General features: G+C 40.7%; 2 protein-coding genes across 2 annotated transcripts; both read right to left on the reverse strand.

The window, feature by feature from the left end:
• Positions 1–756: 756 nt before the first annotated feature.
• foxi2 (forkhead box I2) lies at positions 757–2,527 on the reverse strand. Its single transcript, XM_061247048.1, has 2 exons — positions 1,936–2,527; positions 757–1,301 (listed from the first exon to the last, which is right to left on the reverse strand). Exons 1-2 carry the CDS (start codon positions 2,525–2,527, stop codon positions 757–759), a joined length of 1,137 nt encoding a protein of 378 aa, XP_061103032.1.
• A 5,853-nt stretch (positions 2,528–8,380) lies between these two features.
• si:dkey-21a6.5 (laminin subunit gamma-1) lies at positions 8,381–24,575 on the reverse strand. The gene is made up of 9 exons (XM_061246053.1): positions 24,411–24,575; positions 18,571–18,750; positions 15,621–15,756; positions 15,074–15,162; positions 13,742–13,805; positions 13,177–13,265; positions 11,961–12,073; positions 11,389–11,545; positions 8,381–9,981 (listed from the first exon to the last, which is right to left on the reverse strand). The coding sequence occupies exons 1-9, from the start codon at positions 24,511–24,513 to the stop codon at positions 9,824–9,826; spliced, it is 1,089 nt and encodes a 362-aa protein (XP_061102037.1). The 5' UTR covers positions 24,514–24,575; the 3' UTR covers positions 8,381–9,823.
• Positions 24,576–24,624: the final 49 nt, after the last annotated feature.

Here is a 24,624-nt window from a genome sequence, read left to right on the forward strand (position 1 = left end):
AAAAGATCTACAAAAATATCAGCATATAACTTAAGTATATAAATAGTTGACTACAGACGCATATGCATAATTTACAAACGTACATGATATACAGGTTTTATTTACAGAAGTAGCAAAACACAATAAGGTGACATCTGGGTGAACGTTTCCAGGACGAAAAAGGAAATGAATAAAAACTAAATGCAGTCTCAATGAGGTAAATTTCCTCCAATAAAATTGCGCATTTGTAAAAAAAAAAAAAAAAAGGACAGAATACACTTTTTCAAAAGAAAAAAAGGATTTCTCTACAATCAACAGCATATATTTTAGTTTATTATTTTGTTTGATCGCCAGATGTTAGTTCTGGCACATACAGTGTTGTGTGTTAACAACGTTGACATCAAGGCACATCTTACACCGCGGTAAGTTTGTAGGCTATAACAGTGTCTATTTTCACAACAGTGGGTTGATAGTGGGTTGTTGCTCGACTGCTTGGCTAGTCTTGGAGTTTTTGGAATACTAATTGACAGGACACCTGTCTTGCAATTGTGTAGAGTTTAATATAAAAGCAGCAGTTTGGTGCGTAATCTGCGCTGACGCTGGGGACCACCCAGGCGAATCTCGTTAAGCACTGTTAATTTGCGAGCTTTTGTTATTTTCTGTCACTGCACCACACAGTGTCCACGGTTGCAGATTGTGAGAAACAGTAGCGGTCCAAGTGCATGGAAATACCACCCAGTCATGTCTCCACTCACACTACACTAAAAAACAAGATTTCTACACCTCTGTCCCCTCTCTTGGGTATATCAAACTGTTAACACTGAAACTGTTGTAGAAGTGTCCGTTGAACGGTCCATTCTGCCCGCTGAATGAGTTGTAGTAGACTCCGCGGTTGAGGTGCAGGCTGTCCGAAAGCTCAGGGGTCCCACTGTCCTGAGAAGAATTTGTGTGATAGGGGCTGGCGGCTGTGATATTACGGCTTGACAGCTCGTTTACCAGTCCGAGAGAGGCTTGCCTGCCCGGGGCCCCAGAGCCGAGGGCGGACATGCTGCTGAAGAAGTTGTTAAAACAGGGCGCAGTGGATAGTCCCGGTGGCGACACACTTTTTTGGTCCTCACTGGAGTCCAGCTCCGGAGAAGAAGGCTCCATGAGGGGGGGACTGTCGGAAGACTTGATGACTTGAGCAGATCGCCCTTCCTCCACTTTAGTGTTGCCATGAAGCCCGTTGCTGGAGTCCGACCGGCGCTTCCTCTTTCTGCGGAAGTTTCCGTTGTCGAACATTTTCTCGCAGTTAGGGTCCAACGTCCAGTAGTTACCCTTTCCTATAAATGAACACGTAGATAATAGAACATGTCAAGAACCAAAATCGAGAAACTCTGAGTGATCATAAAGTGTGCTATTGTTCGATGGTCCTTTGAAATAGTTGTATGTTCGATGTTAAATACAAATATAATCAATGTATATCAAATATATACCATATTGAAGGTGCAGTCAATCATCTATAGAAGCAACAGCTTTAATATATGGTCCTGAATTAGAGGAACGAATTGTCTTGCGGTTTAAATTGGCAGAGAATTACTTACTTTTTACTGGTGTAGCTACAATCTATAAGTTAGCCTACTAACAACAGAGCCTTTTGCAAATACCCTGTTAATTAATCTTTTGAGATCTGTTAAGAATCAGTCTTAACAGACAGCTCAATAGCTATGGGCCAAAATATTTAGATGTGTAAAATAAATATGCACACACACCATTAATTAAAAAGAACCTGGGTTCAAATCTAGCCTATCCCACATCTTAAAAACACGTATGTTCATCTTGGCGTAATGTCACTTTTAAGTTTGCAAATATTAAAAATATTTATTCACTCTTACTGTCTCATAATATCTTCAATTTCTCCATTCAAAAATGGACCAGACAGCCCTTTAAAGACAAACTGTAGCCGTGTCTACTCACCTGGGTCATCCTCGTCTCGGGGCACCTTCTTGAAGCAGTCGTTCAGCGATAGGTTGTGGCGGATGGAGTTCTGCCAGCCGGCTTTGCTTTTCTTATAAAAAGGAAAGTTGTCCGCCACGTACTGGTAGATCTGACTCAGGGTGAGTTTCTTTTCGTGAGCGTTCTGGATGGCCATGGCGATGAGCGCAGAGTAAGAGTACGGTGGCCGCACCAGCTTCAGCAGCTCCTCCTGACTGGCCACGGAGAGCCAACCCAAGTCTGCGCCCGCGAATCCGGACGAGTTGGGCAGGAACTGCCGCTGCGACCCGTAGGAAGGTGGCATGAACGGCGCAGAGTTGTTTCCGTGGAGGTATGGCGTCGTGGAATTGACGGCCGGTCCGTTCAGCCACAGGTAAGGGTTTGAGGAGGACGTGTAGTCCCCCAGCCCGTAACCGCTGGGTCTCTGCGCTCCGTGCAGACTCTGCTGGTGGTACATACTGAAGTTATCGCAATAAACGGCCATCTCCGGGGCTTCCTGGGCGCTTCTGTGCTGAGGCTGGTGTGGGCTGACTGTAGGAGAGGTGTGATGGGCTTGCGGATCAATGGAGTTCATAATCTCCACAGCCAAACCCACCTGGACAGAACAATGGGACGTCTCAAGGCTTGATTCCGATTTCCTCCTGTGCTGCTACAGCGACAAGTGCCAAGTGCGCCGTGCTGGAATTTAGTTTTTATAGAGCTACGACTCATCTCGGATCGCTGGTTGGAGTTTAACGCGAAGAGTAAATGGTAGCCAATAGAAACGCAGTCTCTGTAATCGGAGGCGTGCTTTTGCGCACGAAGAGCTACCTTTAGCACCAGACGGACTCGAGGGAAATGCAATTCATTGATATTCACGTTGATGTTCGGGTTCAACTGGGAACTGGAGGTTAAGCGGATAACCGGAGAGCATTTCAATTAACAGCGATACATATTTAGACGTTGTTTTGTTTGAATGCTATGTACATAGTCTGGAATTTTGGGGGAAGTGCCTTTTTCACGATGGTCTATTCTCAAAATAAAACCACAACCTCCCATTGGCAACATTTAACACAATATGCTTTTATAAATCCAGATTTAATGTCTTGGCGGCGTCAGCATTTAAAGTAATCCCAGCCCTGCTGTATAAAGTGTCCCGAACAAGTTCTCGCACTAGTAAATGTGGATTCATATGCAGTTACCTTTTCTGTAGAATATAAAAAGTAAACGTAATCCCCGTGCAGCTAGAAGCCACACATTTATATTTGCATTTTTGTAAATCGTGGACAAATTTGGAAACTTCAGAATAGATGTTTGATTGAGTGATGGTGAGACTTTGGATAGATTACTTTATGGCTCAGGTAACACTGATTTGCGAATGTTTTATTATGGTGGTTCTCTGTAATGTTAATAATTATTTCATAAGAATATAATTTGCTAGAAAGGACATAGTTTTTGTATTATATTTCGACTTTATTTTCCTTATAGGTATGTAGGCTAATACTGTTCTAGTTCTTATTATTAATAACGTTGGTATATTTATAAATATGATACCTACTTGATATTTAAATGAGAAGTAACAGTTATTGCATATGAGAGTTAGCTGTGGTTTTACGAATGGTCAACTGATACAATTAAACCTACAATTGTAAATTATATGTTACATTTTAGTTTAACTTTTTCAAACTTAGATATTAGTTTGGTTCGCCTTTTTAAGATTATTTTACGTATTGCATAATACCAAATAATGATAATTTAATAGTTCAATGAATACGGAAGATATGTTAAAATTTTATAAAATATAAGCTGAATGGACACAGCCGAATAATAGTAGGCCACGTATTCTGTTCCATCACACCTTCCTCTTAAAACGTATTAAAATGTATTTATTTAATTTCGCCTACAAGGTTATTCAAGTTATTTTTGTCTTCTCGGTCTTCACAATCTTTTCAGTCAGATCTATTTTCAGCGAATTCTGTTCAGACCTATCTTCATACTGCGGTATAGACCTACATATTTAAGTCTTTTGTTAGTCTTAATTTTTTCCGGTGGAATGAGAAACAATCATATTTTCTAGATTTTTAGGACGGCTTATTGAATAAGCTCAACTCTCGTTTGGAGACAGAGACGAAACCATCTTGGAAGAATACCAAAAAAGGAAGTCTAAAGAAAAACACACGGACACATATTCGATAATATTTGTATTTGAAAATATCTTGGCGTTCATTTCTTGCTAGTGTGTGCTTGCTTATACAACAAATGAATTAAACAGCAATCCCATTTTCAGACAGAGGGGAATTGTCTACTTTGCCACAGGCATGAATGTTTTCCCCATCAAAACTGAATTTTTAATTGAAAATATATGAACTGAATTTATGAACATATGAAGCAGAAATTATTTTTCCACGAGATTAAATGTATCCTGCATTAAATTAAATGATATAATTAAAGAATAAATTCGGCTAAAGATTGTCTCTCAGCTGTATTATTTTCAGGACAGCTGAATTCTTTAGAAAATATACAGGATATATTCTATACAAGCTGTGCACATGAGGAACAACGAGGACGATAACATGCTCGACAACTGTGAAGTGGGAGCTAGGCCTAGTATTGTAGATTTAAGTGTCCTTTAATAAATCTTTCTCTATTTATTATTAAATAAATATTAAATTATTATTAAATTTATTTATTATTAAATTTATTATTTAGACTTCTGTTTGGGGGTCAGCTACTAGATATTGCCATGAAAATATTATTTCACTGAAGCTTTTTATTATTTCTGCATTCATTAATAATCCCGATAACTGACATGTCCCTGTATTAATTAGCCATTAGTTTATTTATTTATTTATTTATTTATTTAATTAATTATTTTATTTGTTTTTTGATCAGCTGTCGGCTAAATATTTAATTATTACACTCCAATTTCACTTCTGGTTAATTGGTTCTGGTTTAGAGGTAAACAGCATGGTACCCTAAATCTATATATATATATATACACACACAACATATTTTTATTGTGACCCTGCTGTTTCGATATCCAAAAAATAATAATAATACACTATGTAAAAATCCTGACTGCATGTCGAAATTGAAATAAATAAATAAATAGGTGAGCAGAGTGAAACGACTCGCTCCAGGTTAAGCTTAGACACACTCGGTTAAGTGACCGTATGACAAAGAAAAATATGTACAGCATAGCGACATATTCTTACTGTATTCAGGAGCAAAGCCGGCTATCTGTGCAATCGCTTTCAGTTGCTCGTCCTTACTCGAGCCAGAAGAGGGCGCTGTTGTAAATAGTTTTCTTTCAATTTATTTCAATGCACCTCATTGTACATGGATTCCAACGATGAAAACACATATTTAGCATTTTGCTTTTTGGACATGACAGCATATATAATCTTTTGTATTTTGCTGATTTTCTAGTAAAATTGGTTTTCCACTATACCTGTCTTTGTATTTATTAAACACACCTTATTCTGCATTTATTTACACATTTCGAATTGTTGCATTTTTGAATAGGTTTTCCACCATGAATGCATCACAAAACACATTGGATTGAATGTATTTTTTTATTTCCTCAATTAAATGTACCTGTATGCATTTCAACACAAACCTAAGGGTTTTAATTTCTTTTCACACTTTGGACAAAAGTTGTATCAGAAATACAATCTTTTGTATTTAGTTGATTTTCTGATTTTGTTGAATGTTATAAATGTAATTCTGCATACTGTACTGTACATTCCATTGATGAAACCATTAATATAGAATTGACATTTTATAGTCTCAAAATGTTTTGGATTTATTTCTTTACATTTATTAAATATACCTAATTACATATTCACAATGTATACAGAATGTCACAATTTGGACATAAGACTATATTCTTCTGTATTTTGCTGATTTTTGGGTTAAAAATGTTTTTAGGAAAACAAACATATTGTATTCCATTAATTTCCTCATATATATTTCATGTATCAAATTATGTATTATATGCTTTTACAATAATGACAACACAAACTTTTTTTTTTTTTCTAATTGGACAGATGACTATATTCTTTTGGTCTTCACTGCTTTTCTGGTGAAACATAATAATAAATGTCTCAAAACACATTGTATTGAAATAGTTTTTCATTCAACATTATTACGTGTACTTCTGCATACATATCAATGATGACAACACGAATTTAGAAGCTTTTTTTCACACAAAAAATGTTCAATGTTTTCAGAAAAAAAGTAGAATTTATTTCTTTACATTTAAAAATGATTTGCATCAAAATGCATTATATTCTATGTATTTCTTCATATTTATTAAATGTAATGTACCTAATTTTAGTCTTGTTTTCCAGGACCAGCTGGATGAGGGCAAATGGGCAGAAAGTAGGATTGTTTAAATGTACCCAATACAAATGATGGTTATAGTGCCTCCAAGTGGAAAATTACTGTCAAAACGGCTAATTGACCATTGACTTCTTAATATGAGGCTCTATGGCCAAATATGTGTTTTCAGGAGGGCAGTACTTTAAAGGTGTACACGATGTGAGTTTGAATACATCTACCAAACATAATCGCTTCAGGTCAATCCTTTTGCAATTCATAATACTTTTCATGAAGCCATGCTCACATGTAAGTTTAGCCATCCTTTTACACAACTAAATGAAAAAAAAATTTTTTCAACAGCTGTCAATTTATTTAGGAGGAAAGGCAATTGTATTTCCTTCACAAAATGGTGGCAAGTGAGAGCTAGGCTCGTGAATGCCAAAATGTTGTCATGTACATGGTCATATTTTACCTGAGGCAGGGGTTCAGCCAACAAACTGGTTCAGCTGATGTTGGACTGCATATATATAGGGCTTTTTACAGCAACTAGGGCTACACAAAGCTTTACAATGAATGACTCCCATCCATCCATCCATCCATCCATCCATCCATCCATTCGCACACGGTCATTGCAATGCTGAAAGGCTGCCACTAACCAGCTCGTCAGGAGTAATTGGGGGTTAGGTGTCTTGCTCAGGGACACTACGACACACTGCCAGAAGACCACTGTCTTCATCAATATGAGTCATGGCAATCATATAAAAATTCACTTCATATGTAATTATAACATTTCTGCTGGATTCAACTTCACACATAACTCATTTAGATGATTTATCGACAACATGCATTGAAAAAATGACAATTAAATTATTTTAATGCTCCAATTTCCAGAGGTAAAACTATAGTTTTGGATGATTTCCCATTAAATTCTTTGTTGTCAGCCAGTCTTTCAATAATAAAAGGTAAATTACACCATCCTAAATTCCGATGGTGCAGTGGGTAGCACTGCTGCCTCACAGCAAGGAGGTCCTGGGTTCGAATCCCCGTCGGCCGGGGCCTCTCTGTGCGGAGTTTGCATGTTCTCCCCGTGTCTGCGTGGGTTTCCTCCGGGTACTCCGGTTTCCTCCCACAGTCCAAAGACATGCAGGTTAGGCTGATTGGAGAGTCTAAATTGCCCGTAGGTATGAGTGTGTAAGTGAATGGTGTGTGTGCCCTGCGATGGACTGGCGACCTGTCCAGGGTGTATTCCTGCCTTTCGCCCAATGTATGCTGGGATAGGCTCCAGCCCCCCTGCGACCCTGATCAGGATAAGCGGGTTCAGATAATGGATGGATGGATGGATGGATTTACAATGCCTGCAGTGAAATGTAGAGGATTAACACAGCATCTTAAAGCTGCTTCATTCACAAAAGCCTTTCAGCAGTAAAAATGAAGATTTCTTTATTCACGGAAGTGGGAGTCTACTGCCCCCTCGTGGTGAACTGTGAAATATCCTATCACTTTTCTTCATGCCCAATCAGAGTATATACCAGAACATATTACGCAGACTCTCCCTGCATTTTTAACTGCATATAGCAATTCACACCTTCTTGAGGAATTCGATTTTTCAGTTTGAGGTGTGAATAACAGGTGATTCAAAGTTATTAAAACTACATTTATGTTATTTATACGCATAAATTGTTTAAGTAGGTTATTCTGGAAAGGAGCATCGGCTACATCCCCTAATAACAGGGATTATTATTTATGTTTTATAGCAAAGTAGTGGACCTGAACACATTTCATCTTATTTATACATTTCTCCTGACAGTTTCACCCAGGGGTGCACAACCTTGGTCCTGGAGGGCTGGCCTGCCAGCTGGTTTTTATTCTAACCAGTTACTTTAATTTATTTTTATGACTGCTCTAGAAATGATGCTGCTTCACTCCTTAGGACACACTTGCAGTCTGCAGCTGTAGCTGGTGCATATACAAATGTCTGATCAAGACATTATTTAGATAATTAAATCATTAAGAGCAGGAGTTGGCACTCAATCCTAAAGCACATCAGCCCTTCCTGTGCGCCCCTGGCTTTACCACACGGGGAAAACAAATCACAATTACAAACAAAATACAAATTACAAGAGAAGAGAGGAAATTTGTATATTTGTGATAGCTTTCTTTTCTTTTTTTTTACATGGAAATAGTGCAAGGTCCGGTTTCAGCTCAACATCCAGAACTTTGAACATAGTAGGAGATCTGTCCTTCATTAAATAAAACAAATCAAAGTCTCTAATAAGAAACATGGACATGTGCAATGCAGATTAATGAACACAAATCAAACTGTTTCAGGAAAATGACTCCAACAACACTTGGAGAATAAGTGAACATTCCATCCACACAAAATATTTCTGTGCATTTGTCAAAAACAGCAACAAGCAAAACAGTGTGAAGTTAAAGCTGGAAAGAAATTAATATGAACAGTCTTTTATAAAGTGGTTTATGGAGGATCCTTTATGAAATGATATAAAAGCCTTCACAAGCACTATCTAATACCTTCATAAGCTCTTAATAAACAGTCATAAACATCAATAAGAGCGGACATAGACTGAGTGCGATGTCATGGTAATGTATGATACAGATTATAACATATTGCACCCTCTGGTGGTCACTGTCATCTGAGCAGAAGTTTTCATGATTGTTCCCTGTGCTTCTGCGAGAGTTAGAATACTCAGAAAGTGTTGAAGTGTGCCTAAGTCTTCGATTGTCACTGCGATTGCACCCTGCCCACACAACAGAGGTGAATAAGACCTGAGAATAAGAATGATGCAAAAACAAAAGTCTGTGAAGAACCGCAGAAACGCAGGGAACAGGCAGATGAGTCCTGCTGAGGTTATAATCGCCATGGACACGTTTGGCAGAAGGCACACTCCACCGGAGAAGGGGCTAGAAAGCCGCGGTCAGGTGACTCGATTCAGGAGGTCAGGTGACAATGCACAGGTGTCTGCGTCCACTCTGCAAGATCCAGCTTTGAACAAAAAATAAATAAACTGAAGATATTGCTCCACATCACACTCCCTGGCAAGGGAGAGAATGGGGGAAAAAACAAAACAACAAACAAACCAAAAAAGAAAAAATAAATAAAAACACTTCAGCGGATCTTGTGGTCCTGTGTCCCCGAGATGAAGAAGGAAGATGGCCGGCAGCGGCTCCAGTGTGTGTGTGTGTGTGTGTGTGCGAGTGTGTGTGCGTGTTTGTGTATGCGTATGAGGAGAGAGTGTGTGTGTCAGTGTGTGTGTGTGCCAGTGTGTGTGCATGTGTGTGTATGCGTATGAGGAGAGAGTGTGTGTGTGTGTTTGTATGTATGTGTGTATGTGAGTATGGCACATGTATGAGTGTAGCATGTGTGTGTGTGTAGTGTGTATGCAGTGTGTCGGAGAGAATTACTATTGCATGTGTATGAGCGTGTGTGTGTGTGAGAGAATGAGTGTAGCATGTGTATGAGTGTAGCGTGTGTGTGTGTGTCCATGTGTTGTGCATGCGAGTGTGTGTGTAGAGTTTGTCCAGTAGAGTCCAGCAGCTCTGCAGGCCGTTACCAGCCGGCGTAGACGGGCTCCGTGTCGCCCGGCATGGTGTAGTAGCGGCTGGGGTGCCGGTCTTTGTGCAGCAGCGGCGCCCGCGACAACGACAGCTCCCCGTCCGTCTCCCGCCTCCTCCGCAGGACCAGCAACACCATGAGCAGCAACACCACTGGAGACAAAACACAGCATTCAGCAACACCACTAGAGACAATACACAGCATTCAGCAACACCACAAGCAGCGACAACACTGGAGACAAAACACAGCATTCAGCAACACCACGAGCAGCAACAACACTGGAGACAAAACACAGCATTCAGCAACACCACGAGCAGCAACACCACTGGAGACGATACACAGCATTCAGCAACATCACGAGCAGCAACAACACTGGAGACAATACACAGCATTCAGCAACACCACTGGAGACAAAACGCAGCATTCAGCAACACATCATTCATTCATTGAACGTGCGCTCTGCTGTAAATATATGGAAACCTTATTGCGTAGCCAAGTAGCCTAAATTGAGTTCATTTTTAAGTTTGCCTGATTTACTGTTTATTAAATTTGTAGGCTGGAATGCCTCGCGGCAACAATTGTGTTTAAATGTATACTGCTTGAGCTTTTGGCAAGCAACTCAGAAGGGGGCGGCAAGCAACTGGTAGCTTGAGAGCAACGTGTTGGAGACCCATGGTGTAGGACAACGACTTTTCATTGGCAACAGTATTAAACCAACCAACAATATAAAATATTAAGAAGAGCTCTTTTATTTAAATCGAAACAATGTCTTCTAGTGCTCATGGACCTACCCTACTGGTAGGCAATATTACCCCGGCTTGTATTTGGGGGCCGGCCTTTATTTGTCCGAATCGACCACGCCCCCGGCTATTATCCGAGGCCCGGCTTCAAATAAAATCCCGGATTTACTGTATACATTATGAGAATTTACTGTATACATTATGTTTACAGCCGTCAAAACCAAATATGTTCTAAAATGGCTTCCCGTCTGTCAATAAACCAATGTACAAATATGTGAATCAAATCAGAGATGTCCTCGGACTGCGGACGATGCTGTAATTTTCTGCCCTCGGTCGCAGCGAGACGGAAGTAGAACATTATCCCGTCTGCGTTTATGATTTTCAGATTTACAGTCGTGTTACACAATAAACCGGCTGGCACGGCAACACATAACCAGTTTATTTCTGCTGTTTGTTCATGAAAAGAGTCTGTCGAGACATGAGCAAACAGCATCAGAGATGATGAAACCTGATAATAACACAGTGAAACACCAGGACGTCCTAAAATGGACGCCGGATATTCAGCTATGTGACTGCACTAATGTCCCTATGGCTACACATCCCACACACACCCACCTAAATTGCTTCCTTCTTTGCGACAGCTGGATCTTTACAAATATTTTAGCACCTTTCTTTTATTTTTCCATTTTCATGAGCATTTATACCTCAATTTATTCCTGGAGAACCAAAATATAATCTTCCTCCCTCAGTAAGGACCCCACCCTTCAGTAATACACTTCCTCCCCAGTGACCTCTGACCCCGCCGTGATGAGAACGTACTTCCCCCTGCGATGACGAGCAGGGCGATGGTGACAGGGGCCAGCTCACAGCTCTCCCCGGCCTTGCGGAAGAAGGTCTCCATGCAGTACCCTGGAGCGATGCTGCCCTCAGGACAGAAGGCGTCGTTGGGACACTGGATGGGGCTCACGTCTGGACTCTGGGGCAGAGAGAGGGGTACGGGGATTAGGGAAATCTGCCTGGAGCAACACTGAGCACAGAAATACCAGCCTTAGATTATTAGGCTGATTATTAGATTATTTCTTGGAGTACTTTTTTTACAATTGTCTAGAAAACAGAGGGATTTGGAATGCTACTTTGCATCACAGAATGAGTCTGTAACAAGAGGATTTTTTGAAGTTTATATAGTCTTAGTGCTGGGGTAACAGTGCAGTACGCACTGGGCAGTAATGATATCATAAGAGTAATTGTATTGTATTCAGGGGGCAATAGTCATGCTGGGGTAACAGGAGGGTATTCACGGGGTAGTAGTGATAACAGAAGGGTAATTGTGTTATAATAATTGTAATTGTGGGGCAGTAGTCTCAATGCTGGGGTAACAGGGGGGTACTCACGGGGCAGTAGTGGTTCTCGGGGCAGACGTTGCAGGCTTCCTGTCCCCAGCGGAGCTGGTAGAAGCCGCTGGTGCAGATCTGGCACATAGTCTGGCGGGCAGCCTTGTGCATGCCTGGAGGAGGCAGAAAAAAAATCAACTAATCAAACCAGCTCACTAACCTCCATTATCAACCTCGCCCAATCAAATCAGCTCAGCCAACCACCACCCTCAATACGGACCAATCAAATAAACTCACTAACCGCAATCCTCAATACAGCCCAATCACTAACTGCCATCACCAATATGGACCAATCAAATCAGCTCCCTAACGTCCCATCACTGTATTTCATCAATATGGCCTAATTAAATCAGCTTGCTAACCTCGCTGCACAGGGAGCGCACTGTGCCCTAAATTCAATAACTTATTTCCGATAAGGGAACTTATTTAAGGAAGCTGTCCTTACACCAACTGCTCCTCTAACTATAGACTTCCAGTTTACGCCTGTAATACAAATCCAAGAAACAAACACAGGGGAAAAGCAGCATTAAACACAAGAACCTCTTGTTTTAAAAAGATAAAGCTTTGTAGGCCCAGTGAGGGGTGAATTGGACACACAGAACAGCCGTTTAGAATGCGCTAGAACTGAACTGAATGTCCAGAATGCACAATATAACCCAGCGACGTGACATAATATGAACCATGTGACCCAAAGCCAATCGAAATGCTGCTTTGGGAAACTTAAGACACGGAATCTTCTGCTTCCGACACTGGAGACGTGTGCCTGTCGCAGCTCAGGAGGAAGGCTGATCAGGTTTACATGCATCGACACAATCTGGCCAATCACAGCGCTGCTGTGAGCGTGATCCGGATAAGACGGTTTCACGGCGGGGTGGGCGAGCGAGGACATCGGTTAAGAGAACGGGCAGAACAAAACAAACACGCTGTGGTGCCAACTCCCTGCCACGTGCAGACTATAAAACCGAATGAACCGCATCAGCAAAATCCCTCATCCTGAACCATTTTGTGTACTGAATGCATCTCAGATTCAATGGAACCACCCCTGATTAAACCAGCAGGGAGCCATTCAATCTAAGAACAGAATATTCAACGCTAACAGGGAATATTCACCCAAAACGTGAAGAACTACAATTTGTAGATGACAAAACACACACCCACTGCCATTAGGCAAAAACAGACTGCCGGCTGAGGTTGAAGGGAGGAGTCGGGAGGTTACCTGGGCGGCAGGGCGTGCAGTCTTTGGATGCGGACTGCAGGGACTCTGTACCGATGGGGCAGAGATGGCACAAAGGACACCGGGAGGAACTGTAAGAGGGTAAGAGCAAATATAAATTAATTAAGCCCTAAAAACAGACCACAAACAATAAAATCTCATTTCTGTTTTCTAAACCTCCACAATTACTTTCACGGCATCCTACAGGGTTTTTTTTTTTTAAGTGTGATACTTTAGACTGTAATAGTGGGAGCACTCTAATTGGGTCACCTGACAAAATTATTTTAATTATTAACTTTTTCCATGTGAGCTGCAATTATCCGTCCTGTTCTTTTGTTTGTTCCATGACCTCAATATGCTTTTTTGATATATTTCATATTCATATTCATATTACATAACTTTGGATAAAAGCATCCGCTAAATTAAATTGACCAATTTTCATGTTGGTTACAAAGTCTTCCATTAAAGAGGCTTATAAAACACACACACACACACACACACACAAACACACACACACACACACACAAACACACACACACACACACACTTGCACACGGCTCTCACTCACTTGCAGAACGTTCCCTGTGGACATGGATCACATGACGTGGCATTTGGCCCTGATGAGTAAAAACCTGTGAAAACACACCAGTGATTATTACTGTAGTATTGTATTGAGTAACACTATTGAGTAACACTCAACAAACACTTAAACAAAACTACTGTACAACCAAAGATTACTTTAAAAAAAGTTTATTAGGGTTAGGTTCAATCAAATCAGCATCAAGAGTGGCCTGAAAAGAGGGCTACTCAGACTCCAGATGGGGAAGGTGAGCGTCTGTTCAAACTCATCAAAATGTATAATATTCACAGTTTGAAATTATGTATCAAATATAAAACATATAGATAAAATAGCTAAAAAAACAAATCTTTACAAATATATTTACAATATATACAAATCCATAAATGTAGGGAAATCATGTTTGGTTTATGCAAGAGAATAGGAATAAATGAATGACAGAAACTGTTTCCAGGATTATCCTGAACAACATGTTCAGGGTTTAGTCACAGCCACACTGAAAGGCATGTGACGCATCCTGCTCTATGGGCGTATTGCATGACTGGACACATGGAATGTTGTCACAATAATAATATAAACAGTGTCATCGGTAAAAAATTATGTACAGTGAAGAATGAAATGATGAACAAGGGGATGACCAAAAAATGACAAAATAAAGGCACTCTCATTCGGACTCAAAAACAAATTTACAGTTGATCATGTTCACACTCGGTCACCTGAGAATGCATTTTCTTTGGAAGCCATTTATGTCATATTTAACTGAGCAAGACAAGCTTCCCCATAGCAAGAATGTCATCAAACCAGCTTCCATTCAAAATCCCCTAACCAGTGCTGGGAAAATACTTAATTCCTTCCGTACTCAAGCAAGGGGAAGAATACAACACGTTTTCTGAACACATAATTTTACTATGGCTATTTTTACTTTTATTTGTTTGAAAGTGTGTTTGTTTGGTGCCTTGTATAGCAGCCGTTCACCGTTGGTGTGTGAGTGTATTTTATTTCTAACATTTTCCTGCTTGTATTTGCACATTAAGTGTGTAGACTTATCTCCACATAGCTCCCATTTTATGTGTGGGCCTGTGTACACAGCTCTGCATTTACATGCAAGGGGAAATAATCCCTTTGGCAGCAAGCAAATTTTACCTTCTAACAGCAGTACAGACTAGTCTAATCGCTACAGTCATGTCGTGCAGAATATTTAGAATATCCAAGCACAGTATCTATATGCAATACTCTATGTGTCCGCCAGGGGGCAGTGTCCTATGAGCTCAAGGCAGCGTGTCAGAGAGTTGTATCAGACATGCAATATACTAGTGAGTGTACCTGGGGAGCAGTTCTTGCAGGTCTCTGAACCAGTGCTGTTAGTGTAGGATCCAGCTGGGCAGGACTGGCACACAGAGCTACCTGTAACACTGAGAGAGAGAGGATTTTATTTGTGTGTGTCTGTGTTTGCTCATTTCTGTAAAAGCAGGGACAAAATTTTGCCATCCCACTAATATTGTGGAGACTAATTTCCTTATGGGGAATATGTCCCCACAATTTCCATGTGTGTGTATGTGTATGTGCATCTGTATGTGCATGTATATGCATGTGTGTATGTGTTTGTGTATGTGTGGTTGTGTATGTATGTGCACGTGTGTGTATAAGTGCGTATTACATGTTTGTGTGTGTATGTGCACACGTGTGTGTGTGTGTATAAGTGTGTGTTAACATGTTTGTGTGTGTGTATGTATGTATGTATGTATGCATGTATGTATGTATGTACACGTGTGTGTGTGCGTATAAGTGCGTGTTTAAGTGTTTGTGTGTGCATAAGTGCGTGTGTGTGTATAAGTGCGTGTTTACGTGTGTGTGTGTGTGTGATACTCACTTGCTGTAGGAGCCCTGGCGGCAGGGCTGGCAGTGCAGTTGGCCGCTGAGCGGCTGGTAGAAGCCCCTCTCACAGGGCAGGCAGGCCTCGGGGAGGCACAGGCCCGACTGGGGGCAGCACGAGCACTGCAGCGTTTCTGAGGGGGAGGGGTTGCACGGAGTTACCGCTAAAGCACTAAAACAACCACACGAATCACCACTTCCAGCTTCACGACTCACCCGCAACAGCACACAGTCCCACACAATCTCCATCTTCCTCTACATGCATTACAGCCAAAACCATCACTGCTGCACACCTATGACATCACGCCCCTCAACAGTCAGAGGGATGGGTTCTAATGTAGTAATGTGCTGATGATAGAGTTTTAAAGACTAAAGCATGTGTAATTTACTGACAATGTAGCCAATACAGTGAACATACAATACAGTACAATGTATAAAGGAGCCTGGTGGCTAGGAGTCAACCGTCAGAAGACTGCTGGGGTTTTCCACCTTCTGCTTTTCCAATGAAATTTGATATAAACAAGGAGGTGACTGTGCATGTGACACACAATTAACAGTTTGAGCCAATGTGCAATATGGACACAGACTTTAAATATAATATAGGTATGCAAGAGAAAATCTTAATGTGCAGGAGATTACCAGCTCATGCCTAGTGAGGACATTTGATTTAAGCTTATTGGGGAACAAGATTTAACACACTTAAGTGTGTTACCGTTTGCCAGCCTCGGACAGTAGTGTGAAAACGCTCTTTAAAAATAAAAAACAAGCTTGTCAGGGAGATAAGACTATCATCATGGGAGACTTCACTTACCCAAATATTAAATGGAATTTGGTGATTGGACAGGGAAAAACTGAGGAGGAATTTTTAGATGTTATAAATGGCCTTTTTTTGACACTTTATGTCACTCAGCCTACAAGAGGGAAATCTATTCTATATCTAGTGTTACGAACTCATTCTGACAGGTTCAAAAGGGCATGTTCAAAAGGGTTATACTAGGTGTGCAGTGTAAATTCATTTAAAAAGTGAGGAAAAGTACGTCTCTACAGTGGAAGAATAAAGCTATATGTAAGAGTTTGCAAAAAAAAAAAATCCCTTCCTGATTTCTAATTTTCTTTCATGTTTGTCACACTTAAATGTTTCAGATCATCAAACAAATTAAAATATTATTCAAAGACAACACAAGTAAACACAAAATGCAGTTTTTAAATGAAGGTTTTTATTATTAAGGGAGAAAAAAAATCCAAACCTACATGGCCCTGTGTGAAAAAGTGATTGTTAGGCCCTGTTAAAACATAACTTAACTGTGGTTTATCAAACCTCAGTTCAATTTCTCTAGCCACACCTGGGCCTGATTACTGCAACACCTGTTCTCAATCAAGAAATCACTTAAATAGGACCTGCCTGACAAAGTGAAGTAGACCAAATGATCCTCAAAAGCTAGACATCATGCCGAGATCTAAAGAAATTGAGATCTATCAGTCTGGAAAAGGTTCTAAAGCCATTTCTAAAGCTTTGGGACTCCAGCGAACCACAGTGAGAGCCATTATCCACAAATGGCGAAAACATGGAACAGTGGTGAACCTTCCCAGGAGTGGCCGGCCGACCAAAATTACCCCAAGAGTGCAGCGACGACTCATCCAAGAGGTCACAAAAGACCCCACAACAACATCCAAAGAACTGCAGGCCTCACTTGCCTCAGTTAAGGTCAGTGTTCAGAAGTTTCACTGCAGGCCTCACTTGCCTCAGTTAAGGTCAGTGTTCATGACTCCACCATAAGAAAGAGACTGGGCAAAAATGGCCTGCATGGCAGAGTTCCAAGACCAAAACCACTGCTGAGCAAAAAGAACATTAAGGCTCGTCTCAATTTTGCCAGAAAACATCTTGATGTTCTCCAAGACTTTTGGGAAAATACTCTGTGGTCTGACGAGACAAAAGTTGAACTTTTTGGAAGGTGTGTGTCCCATTACATCTGGCGTAAAAGTAACACCGCATTTCAGAAAAAGAACATCATACCAACAGTAAAATATGGTGGTGGTAGTGTGATGGTCTGGGGCTGTTTTGCTGCTTCAGGACCTGGAAGACTTGCTGTGATAAATGGAACCATGAATTCTGCTGTCTACCAAAAAATCCTGAAGGAGAATGTCCGGCCATCTGTTCGTGACCTCAAGCTGAAACGAACTTGGGTTCTGCAGCAGGACAATGATCCAAAACACACCAGCAAGTCCACCTCTGAATGGCTGAAGAAAAACAAAATGAAGACTTTGGAGTGACCTAGTCAAAGTCCTGACCTGAATCCTATTGAGATGCTGTGGCATGACCTTAAAAAGGCGGTCCACGCTCGAAAACCCCCCCAATGTGGCTGAATTACAACAATTCTGCAAAGATGAGTGGGCCAAAATTCCTCCACAGCGCTGTAAGAGACTCATTGCAAGTTATCGCAAATGCTTGATTGCAGTTCTTGCTGCTAAGGGTGGCAATCACTTTTTCCACACAGGGCCATGTAGGTTTGGATTTTTTTTTCTCCCTTAATAATAAAAACCTTTTTCAGACCAAATGCCCGAATGGGGAAGAAATGCGATCTAAGTGACTTTGACTGTGGAATGATTGTTGGTGCCAGACTGAGTGGTTTGAGTATCTCATAAATTGCTGATCTCCTGGGAACAGTCTCTAGAGTTTGCAGAGAATGGTGCGAAAAACAAAAAACATCTAGTGAAGATTAAAAATATCCTTGTGCCATAGATAAATTAAAAGGCATTTTTGGATGAATGATCATTCCAAGAAACATTATTTATTTTCACAGCTTAAGCTAAGATAATAGATGAACAGTTAGGCAGAAGCACTGGAGCAGTAAAAAGTTGCAAATTTAACCACCATCTTGGCTCCTGTTAAACAGGCACATGATCCCTAATGCAGTGCATCCATGAAAACGCATGGGGGAGGGGCATACCATTGTCGTAGTAGGATCCCGGAGAGCACACCTCACAGGTAGAGATGTTGAAGGCAGAGCAGGGCGCGGGAGTGGTGGTTAGCGGAATGGGCGTGGTCATGGGTGTGGTCATAGTTACATTCTCGTCTGTCGTGGAGTTTGTCACGGCGGGGATGAGTGTGGTCTGGCCTACAACCACACCTGAGAGAGAGAGAGAGAGGTGAGAAAAAAGACAGAGAGGAGGGATCAGAGGAAGAATGAGCACTGGAGTCACTTTTTGTGCTTCTGCTTCTGATTTGTTCATAAGTAGTTCATCAATAAACAGGGCTTGAATATAACATTGCCTCAGAGTGGACACCTGATCCAACAGTGGGATATACAGTAAAGCATTTATAATGATATAACCATGTAACAACTGAATTGCTATTCCTTATCTAAACCAGACCCATAAGGTGCTTTTATTGCACCATGTTCTTGGTTCTTGTCTGGGTCGTAAGCTGAGGCTCTGGTGGGTGTGTGGAAGGCAGCACTGGTGGTAGCAGATCATGATCTGCTCATGGTCAGAAAACCACAACACTGAAAGACACTGATATGCAAAAACAGATACTAAGCCAGGTAACTGTAGAAGTTTCACTGTCAAGGTCCACTCCGAGAACAGCTCAGCAGGGGCAGGAGAGCCCTCTCGGCCTGTAGGCCCCTCTCGGCCTGTAAGCCCCTCTCGGCCTGTAAGCCCCTCTCGGCCTGTAGGCCCCTCTCAGCCTGTAGGCCCCTCTCGGCCTGTAGGCCCCTCTCGGCCCCTCTCGGCCTCGCTCGGCCCCTCTCGGCCTGTAGGCCCATCTCAGTCGGTAGGCCTGTGTCCGTGTCATTGACCTGAGCAGGGGGATCGTCCAGGATGCTCAGCAAAAAATGAAAATACACAGCGACAGTTGAAGTGGTTTTTGTTTTGAGTTTGAAAGCCAAACCACTTCTTACAGTCCCCATCTAAGCCACAAAGGCAGAAGCCAATGGAAAAACAAGACTGATATCAGTCTAGCTGAACAAATGTGAATAATCAACTGCTCCTTCCATAAGAGGGGAGGAGCCAGCTCTCTCATCATCAGTCTGAATCCTACACAAGAATCAACAGGCAGAAAACCAAAAAAAAACACAAGCTGGAACTAGCAGATGATCTCCTTAGTACCGTCTCAATGTAACCCTTTGTTTACAGAAGAACAGAAGTCCAAATAATCAGCCATGCAACAAGCATTCCACTGTCATCATGTCTCTCTCTCTCTCTCTCTCTCTCTCTCTCTCGCTCTGCAGGAGAATTAATTTAAAAAAAAATATATATATATAATTGTGCAGTTTCTTAGGCTCACACAATTACATGGCTGTTCAGGTAGTTTCTTAAATCAACCCTGTTTAGCCAGGACAGCTGACTCAGACAGCTGATTAAACAAACAACCATGTAATTCTCATTAATTCTCTCAGCCTCATTAGTGCAATAAAAACTGTATACATGCATACAATCAGAGTTCAAGTTGTTTTCCTGTTCCACAGAGCTGATTATATGTCTGTGAGCATCGGAAAGGCTTTCTTCCTGAACACTGCAGAGTGACAGGACCGCAGCCATTGGCACAGAAGCATCCAAAAGCATTTAAAAAAATAAAACTGGTCTTATAACTGGATAAAGTTCATTGGACAGCTTTGTAAGGGTTGTCTGGTAAGAGTTGGGACTTGCAGGGAGGTTGAAAATCATATAACTGAAGAAACATTTTGAGAAATTAAAGCACCGTCATAGTGCTCATTAACAAGATTTAAAATGGCAAACTTATTTACTAACTAGGAAAGTAAATTGTTCAATTTCTCACCAGTCAGATTTGGCAAGTTATTTCAGGGATCTAGTTTGCCTGACAATATTAGGTTCAGTTGTGGAGATATTTTGTCTGTGTAGTAAGTACATATGTTTAATCAGTTTCTACAAGGTAGCGATTCAAGGACCTGCCAAATGCAAGACCAGATGAAAGCTTTTGAGAAAATGACCAAACATTTTTAGTTTGATATACACTCAGTGAGCACTCTATTAGCTATTTATTTATTTGACTTACTTTCAGCTCTAGCCTATCCACTTGGAGGTTTGACATGTTGTGTTTAGAGATGCTCTTCTGCATACCACTGTTGGAAGGCGTGGTTATTTGTGTTACTGTCAGCTTCAACCAGTCTGGCCCTTCTCCTCATTACATTACATTATTGGCATTTGGCAGACGCTCTTATCCAGAGCGACGTACAGTTGATTAGACTAAGCAGGAGACAATCCTCCCTTTGCGTGTCCCAGTCATTTACCTTAACCACTATGCTACAGGCCACCCCATCTTTCTGCCCGCAGAACTGCTGCTCACTGGTTGTTTTTAGTTTTTCACATCATTTTCTACAAACACTACAGACTGTTGTGCATGAAAATCCCAGGAGAGCAGCGGTTTCTGAGATACTCAAACCACCCTGTCTAGCACCAACAATCATTCCATGGTCAAAGTCACTTAGATCACATTTCTTCCCCATTCTGACATTTGGTCTGAAAAACAGCTGAACCAATTGACCACATCTGTATGCTTGTATGCATTTATTTGATTAAAAAGCTAGTGTACAGGTCTACCTAATAAAGTCATCACTGAGTGTATATTTGAAGATGTTTTCAAGCCATCTTTAAACAAAAATATATTTGTAATCAATCCAACACCTCAAATGGTCCTATGGAGTTTATCAGGGAAGTGAATTTAGTACCTTTAATAAGATAAGATAACATAAGGTAATGGCAAGAACAGGCCATTCATCCAAGCAATGCATGCCTTTTCCAACCCCTAAGTGTACCTACTGCCTTGTTTGCCTAAAAGCTAAATGGTATCTAACACCGTATCAAGCCTGGTCTTGAAACCCCCCAGTGTTTCTTCCTCCACTACATATACTGGCAAGCTATTCCACACATTAACCCCTCGCAGACCCCTGGTCCATTGCTACATTAGCGTTATGTCAAACAGGAACTAGGCAATAGCACAAAATTGAAGTACAGTTTGCCATCTTGCTTTCCCGGCAACAGATACTGGAATATGTAAAGAATTCAATGCTTGCCATCTTGTTACTCAATGACCGGTAGTATAACAATGGCACAATAATGATAATAATCAGCATATAAAATAAAAATGAGTAAAATAGAAAATCAAATGTAGTTACTTCTGGTCTAAAAGTGAGGTGAAGTTTGTTAAAGACATAAATCACTTAACTTCTTGATCAGCTGTCTTGAAACAGTATAGTAAAACATCAAACATGTGTTTGTATAAGCACCAGCCACACCCATTGACTGCATGTGTATCCTAAAGATTTTATTGTGTTCAAGCACAGGAGTGAACCAGCGTAGTTTATAGAGCTGTCAGAAAACTAAGGAAATTGGAACAAAAACCAGCCCTCCAGGACCGGAGTTGTGCACCCCTGTTCTAAGTAAAAACACCCAGTGGAGAAATGCAATTACTCCTAAGTAGGTCATAAGACCTTTAATAATTAGACTCTAAATGCCTTGGTTGAATTCCTTTGCTTGCTTATACTTGAGAAACAGGAGATTGTTGGCATGCTAAGGTTCTTATCATAAATCTGGACTCTTTGTCCTGTGTAACTAGGCCAGAACTATGGGTAGACAGAAGTGTATAAAGGAACTATGCACATATTCAGGGTATAAAGGAACTATGCACACATTAAGGAGGAGTGAGGGTCATATTTGCTTGGGTTCTTATCAATACAGTTAGTCAGTCACACATTTGATTTCAGCAGTTTCTCTGGAGATTGTTTAAAACAGTGAAGATGGCATACTGAAGACAAAATAACTTTTTTTATTATTAAGGAGACCAATATAACTAACATATGATAAAAATAGAAGAGCAAAACATTTAATTAAATAAAATCACTCTAAATTAGACGGAGGATCTTGAAACTGCCAGATCTAATGCTGGCATGTTTCATTTCACTATTTTTCATCCAACAGAACCCGACCAAAAAAATTACACTGAACATGAACAAAATCAAAACTAAATTACAAAACTCTGTGGACAATGGATTTAATGTGGCACTAGGTTTGCTCAATTTGTAAAAAATAATTGTTGCTGAACAGATAAAAACAAATACAGAACAAAAAACTTCACCTTCATTTCTAACACCTGCATCCGGAGGAATCTTTGATACAAATGTGAAAACAGGAACATGTGGTGGCCATTTCCTGTTGATTTAAAAATTCAATTCCTAATGTGACTCATAATGAAACTGACTATAGAAATGTTTTTTGTTGTTTTCTTATGAAATAGGCAACAGTGTATACTATACTAAATTTGTAGATATGTCACCTCAAAGGAACTCTGGGAGGGAAAAACTATTCTGAAGCATCAGATCTGAGTTCTTGTTTTCCCTAACAAGAGAAACATTGAGAGATCATGAATAGATTAGCCTAGAAATTAGAAGTGGTAGGGCAGATTTTTAAAAGAATTCCTGGTCTTTATGAGAAGCCATCTTTGATCAAAGCTTCCATTGTGATTGAAAGAGAACTTGTACCCAACAGCCTACCAATACATAGGCCAACACAGATGTAGGAAACTAAAAAATTTCCCCCAAATTTCCCAATTGGAGCATAAAAACCACTGTGTTTGTTCTTATGAACACACTTACAATGAAATAAGACACAGGTGAAAAACTATTACATAACCATTTAATAGCAAAAACCTTTATTAAAACAGATAACTGAATGGGTCTTGTGGAAATATATTTAGAATACACAACAGAACAATCTTGTGAGAGCATGTGATGAAAGGGTCACCATCTAGGAGCAATAAACACTTAAAGGAATCACTTAGAATATTATTAAAAACAATCCATGCCTATCGCCACAACAGGCAAGTCCGTTTAATTTTGGTGGCCTTGCATCCAGTCACCCCATAGGACCAACTGATATTTTGCTGTGCAATGTGCATTTCTCATTAATGCAGAAAATGAATTCGTTACATTGCGTTATTCTTATTATTAGAAACAACAAACAGCTTGTGGTTGCTTACTGATCTTCAGATGGACCTAGCAAGAAGGAAAATGTAAAGGTGAAGAAAAATGGAAAGGTAAAAAATGGTATCCTGCGTATCCTTAACAAAAACGTGGTTGTAGACCAGGGTTCATGAGCCTATTGCCACAATTCACAAATTCAATCAAATAACTATTGTGTCAATGTGAATTAATAGAAGACCCAGACTGCAGTCTAAATAGAAGGAACACGTGTTCCGGTCCAGTCAGGCAAATCACAACAATGGAACTTTTTCCATTTCCAATGGAGCAATAATTCTGGCCAATTCCAAGAAGACAATCCAAACCAGTTCATACGCACCACCATGCAGGCAAGCCCACACATTCTTTCGCTTCCTAACTTGCAAACTGGCGACTGTATAATATTTGGGTTTAAAATACACACTCAATAATAGAAACCTGCGGACAGATGGTCCACTACCAACCAGATGCCTCTCCCAATCTTCAACAAATGTTTTCACCCTGGCCTGAAATTCAATAAAGTGAATCATGTTTTGAATTAAGACGCCAAGCCTGGATCACGGGATCTTCCCTTAGGCAGAACGCAAGTCTGCCAGTTACTGCACAGTAGCAGCTCCCCGTCGCGTTTTCTGAGCACTTCTATTCGCAAAAGTTACGTTTTCCTCCCCAAGTTTCGCTAAACTCAATCGGCGTAAAAACGAACCAGCTACTGAATGATACATCGACTGCAGAGACTATTTTTTAAATCCAAAAATGATTCCAGTCTCTAACTAAACGGAAGGCGTAACTTATCTCCCAGGAGCGCAAGTGCTCACCTATAAACCAAACGGCGTTGACCACGGCGAACGTCCCCAGATTCCGTCCCATATTCCGGAAATTTGTCCGATCACTGTGGGTGAGGGAAATCACAGCCTTCATAAGTGTTCATCTCTGTTCTCTCCGCGCTACTGTCACGGCTGAACCACAGAACAATCTCCGCATCGCTTCGTTTGTCATATGACATATGAGGTATCATGTGATTGTACTTAG

This window comes from Conger conger, chromosome 6 (assembly GCF_963514075.1).
Source record: "Conger conger chromosome 6, fConCon1.1, whole genome shotgun sequence".
NCBI lineage: Eukaryota > Metazoa > Chordata > Actinopteri > Anguilliformes > Congridae > Conger > Conger conger.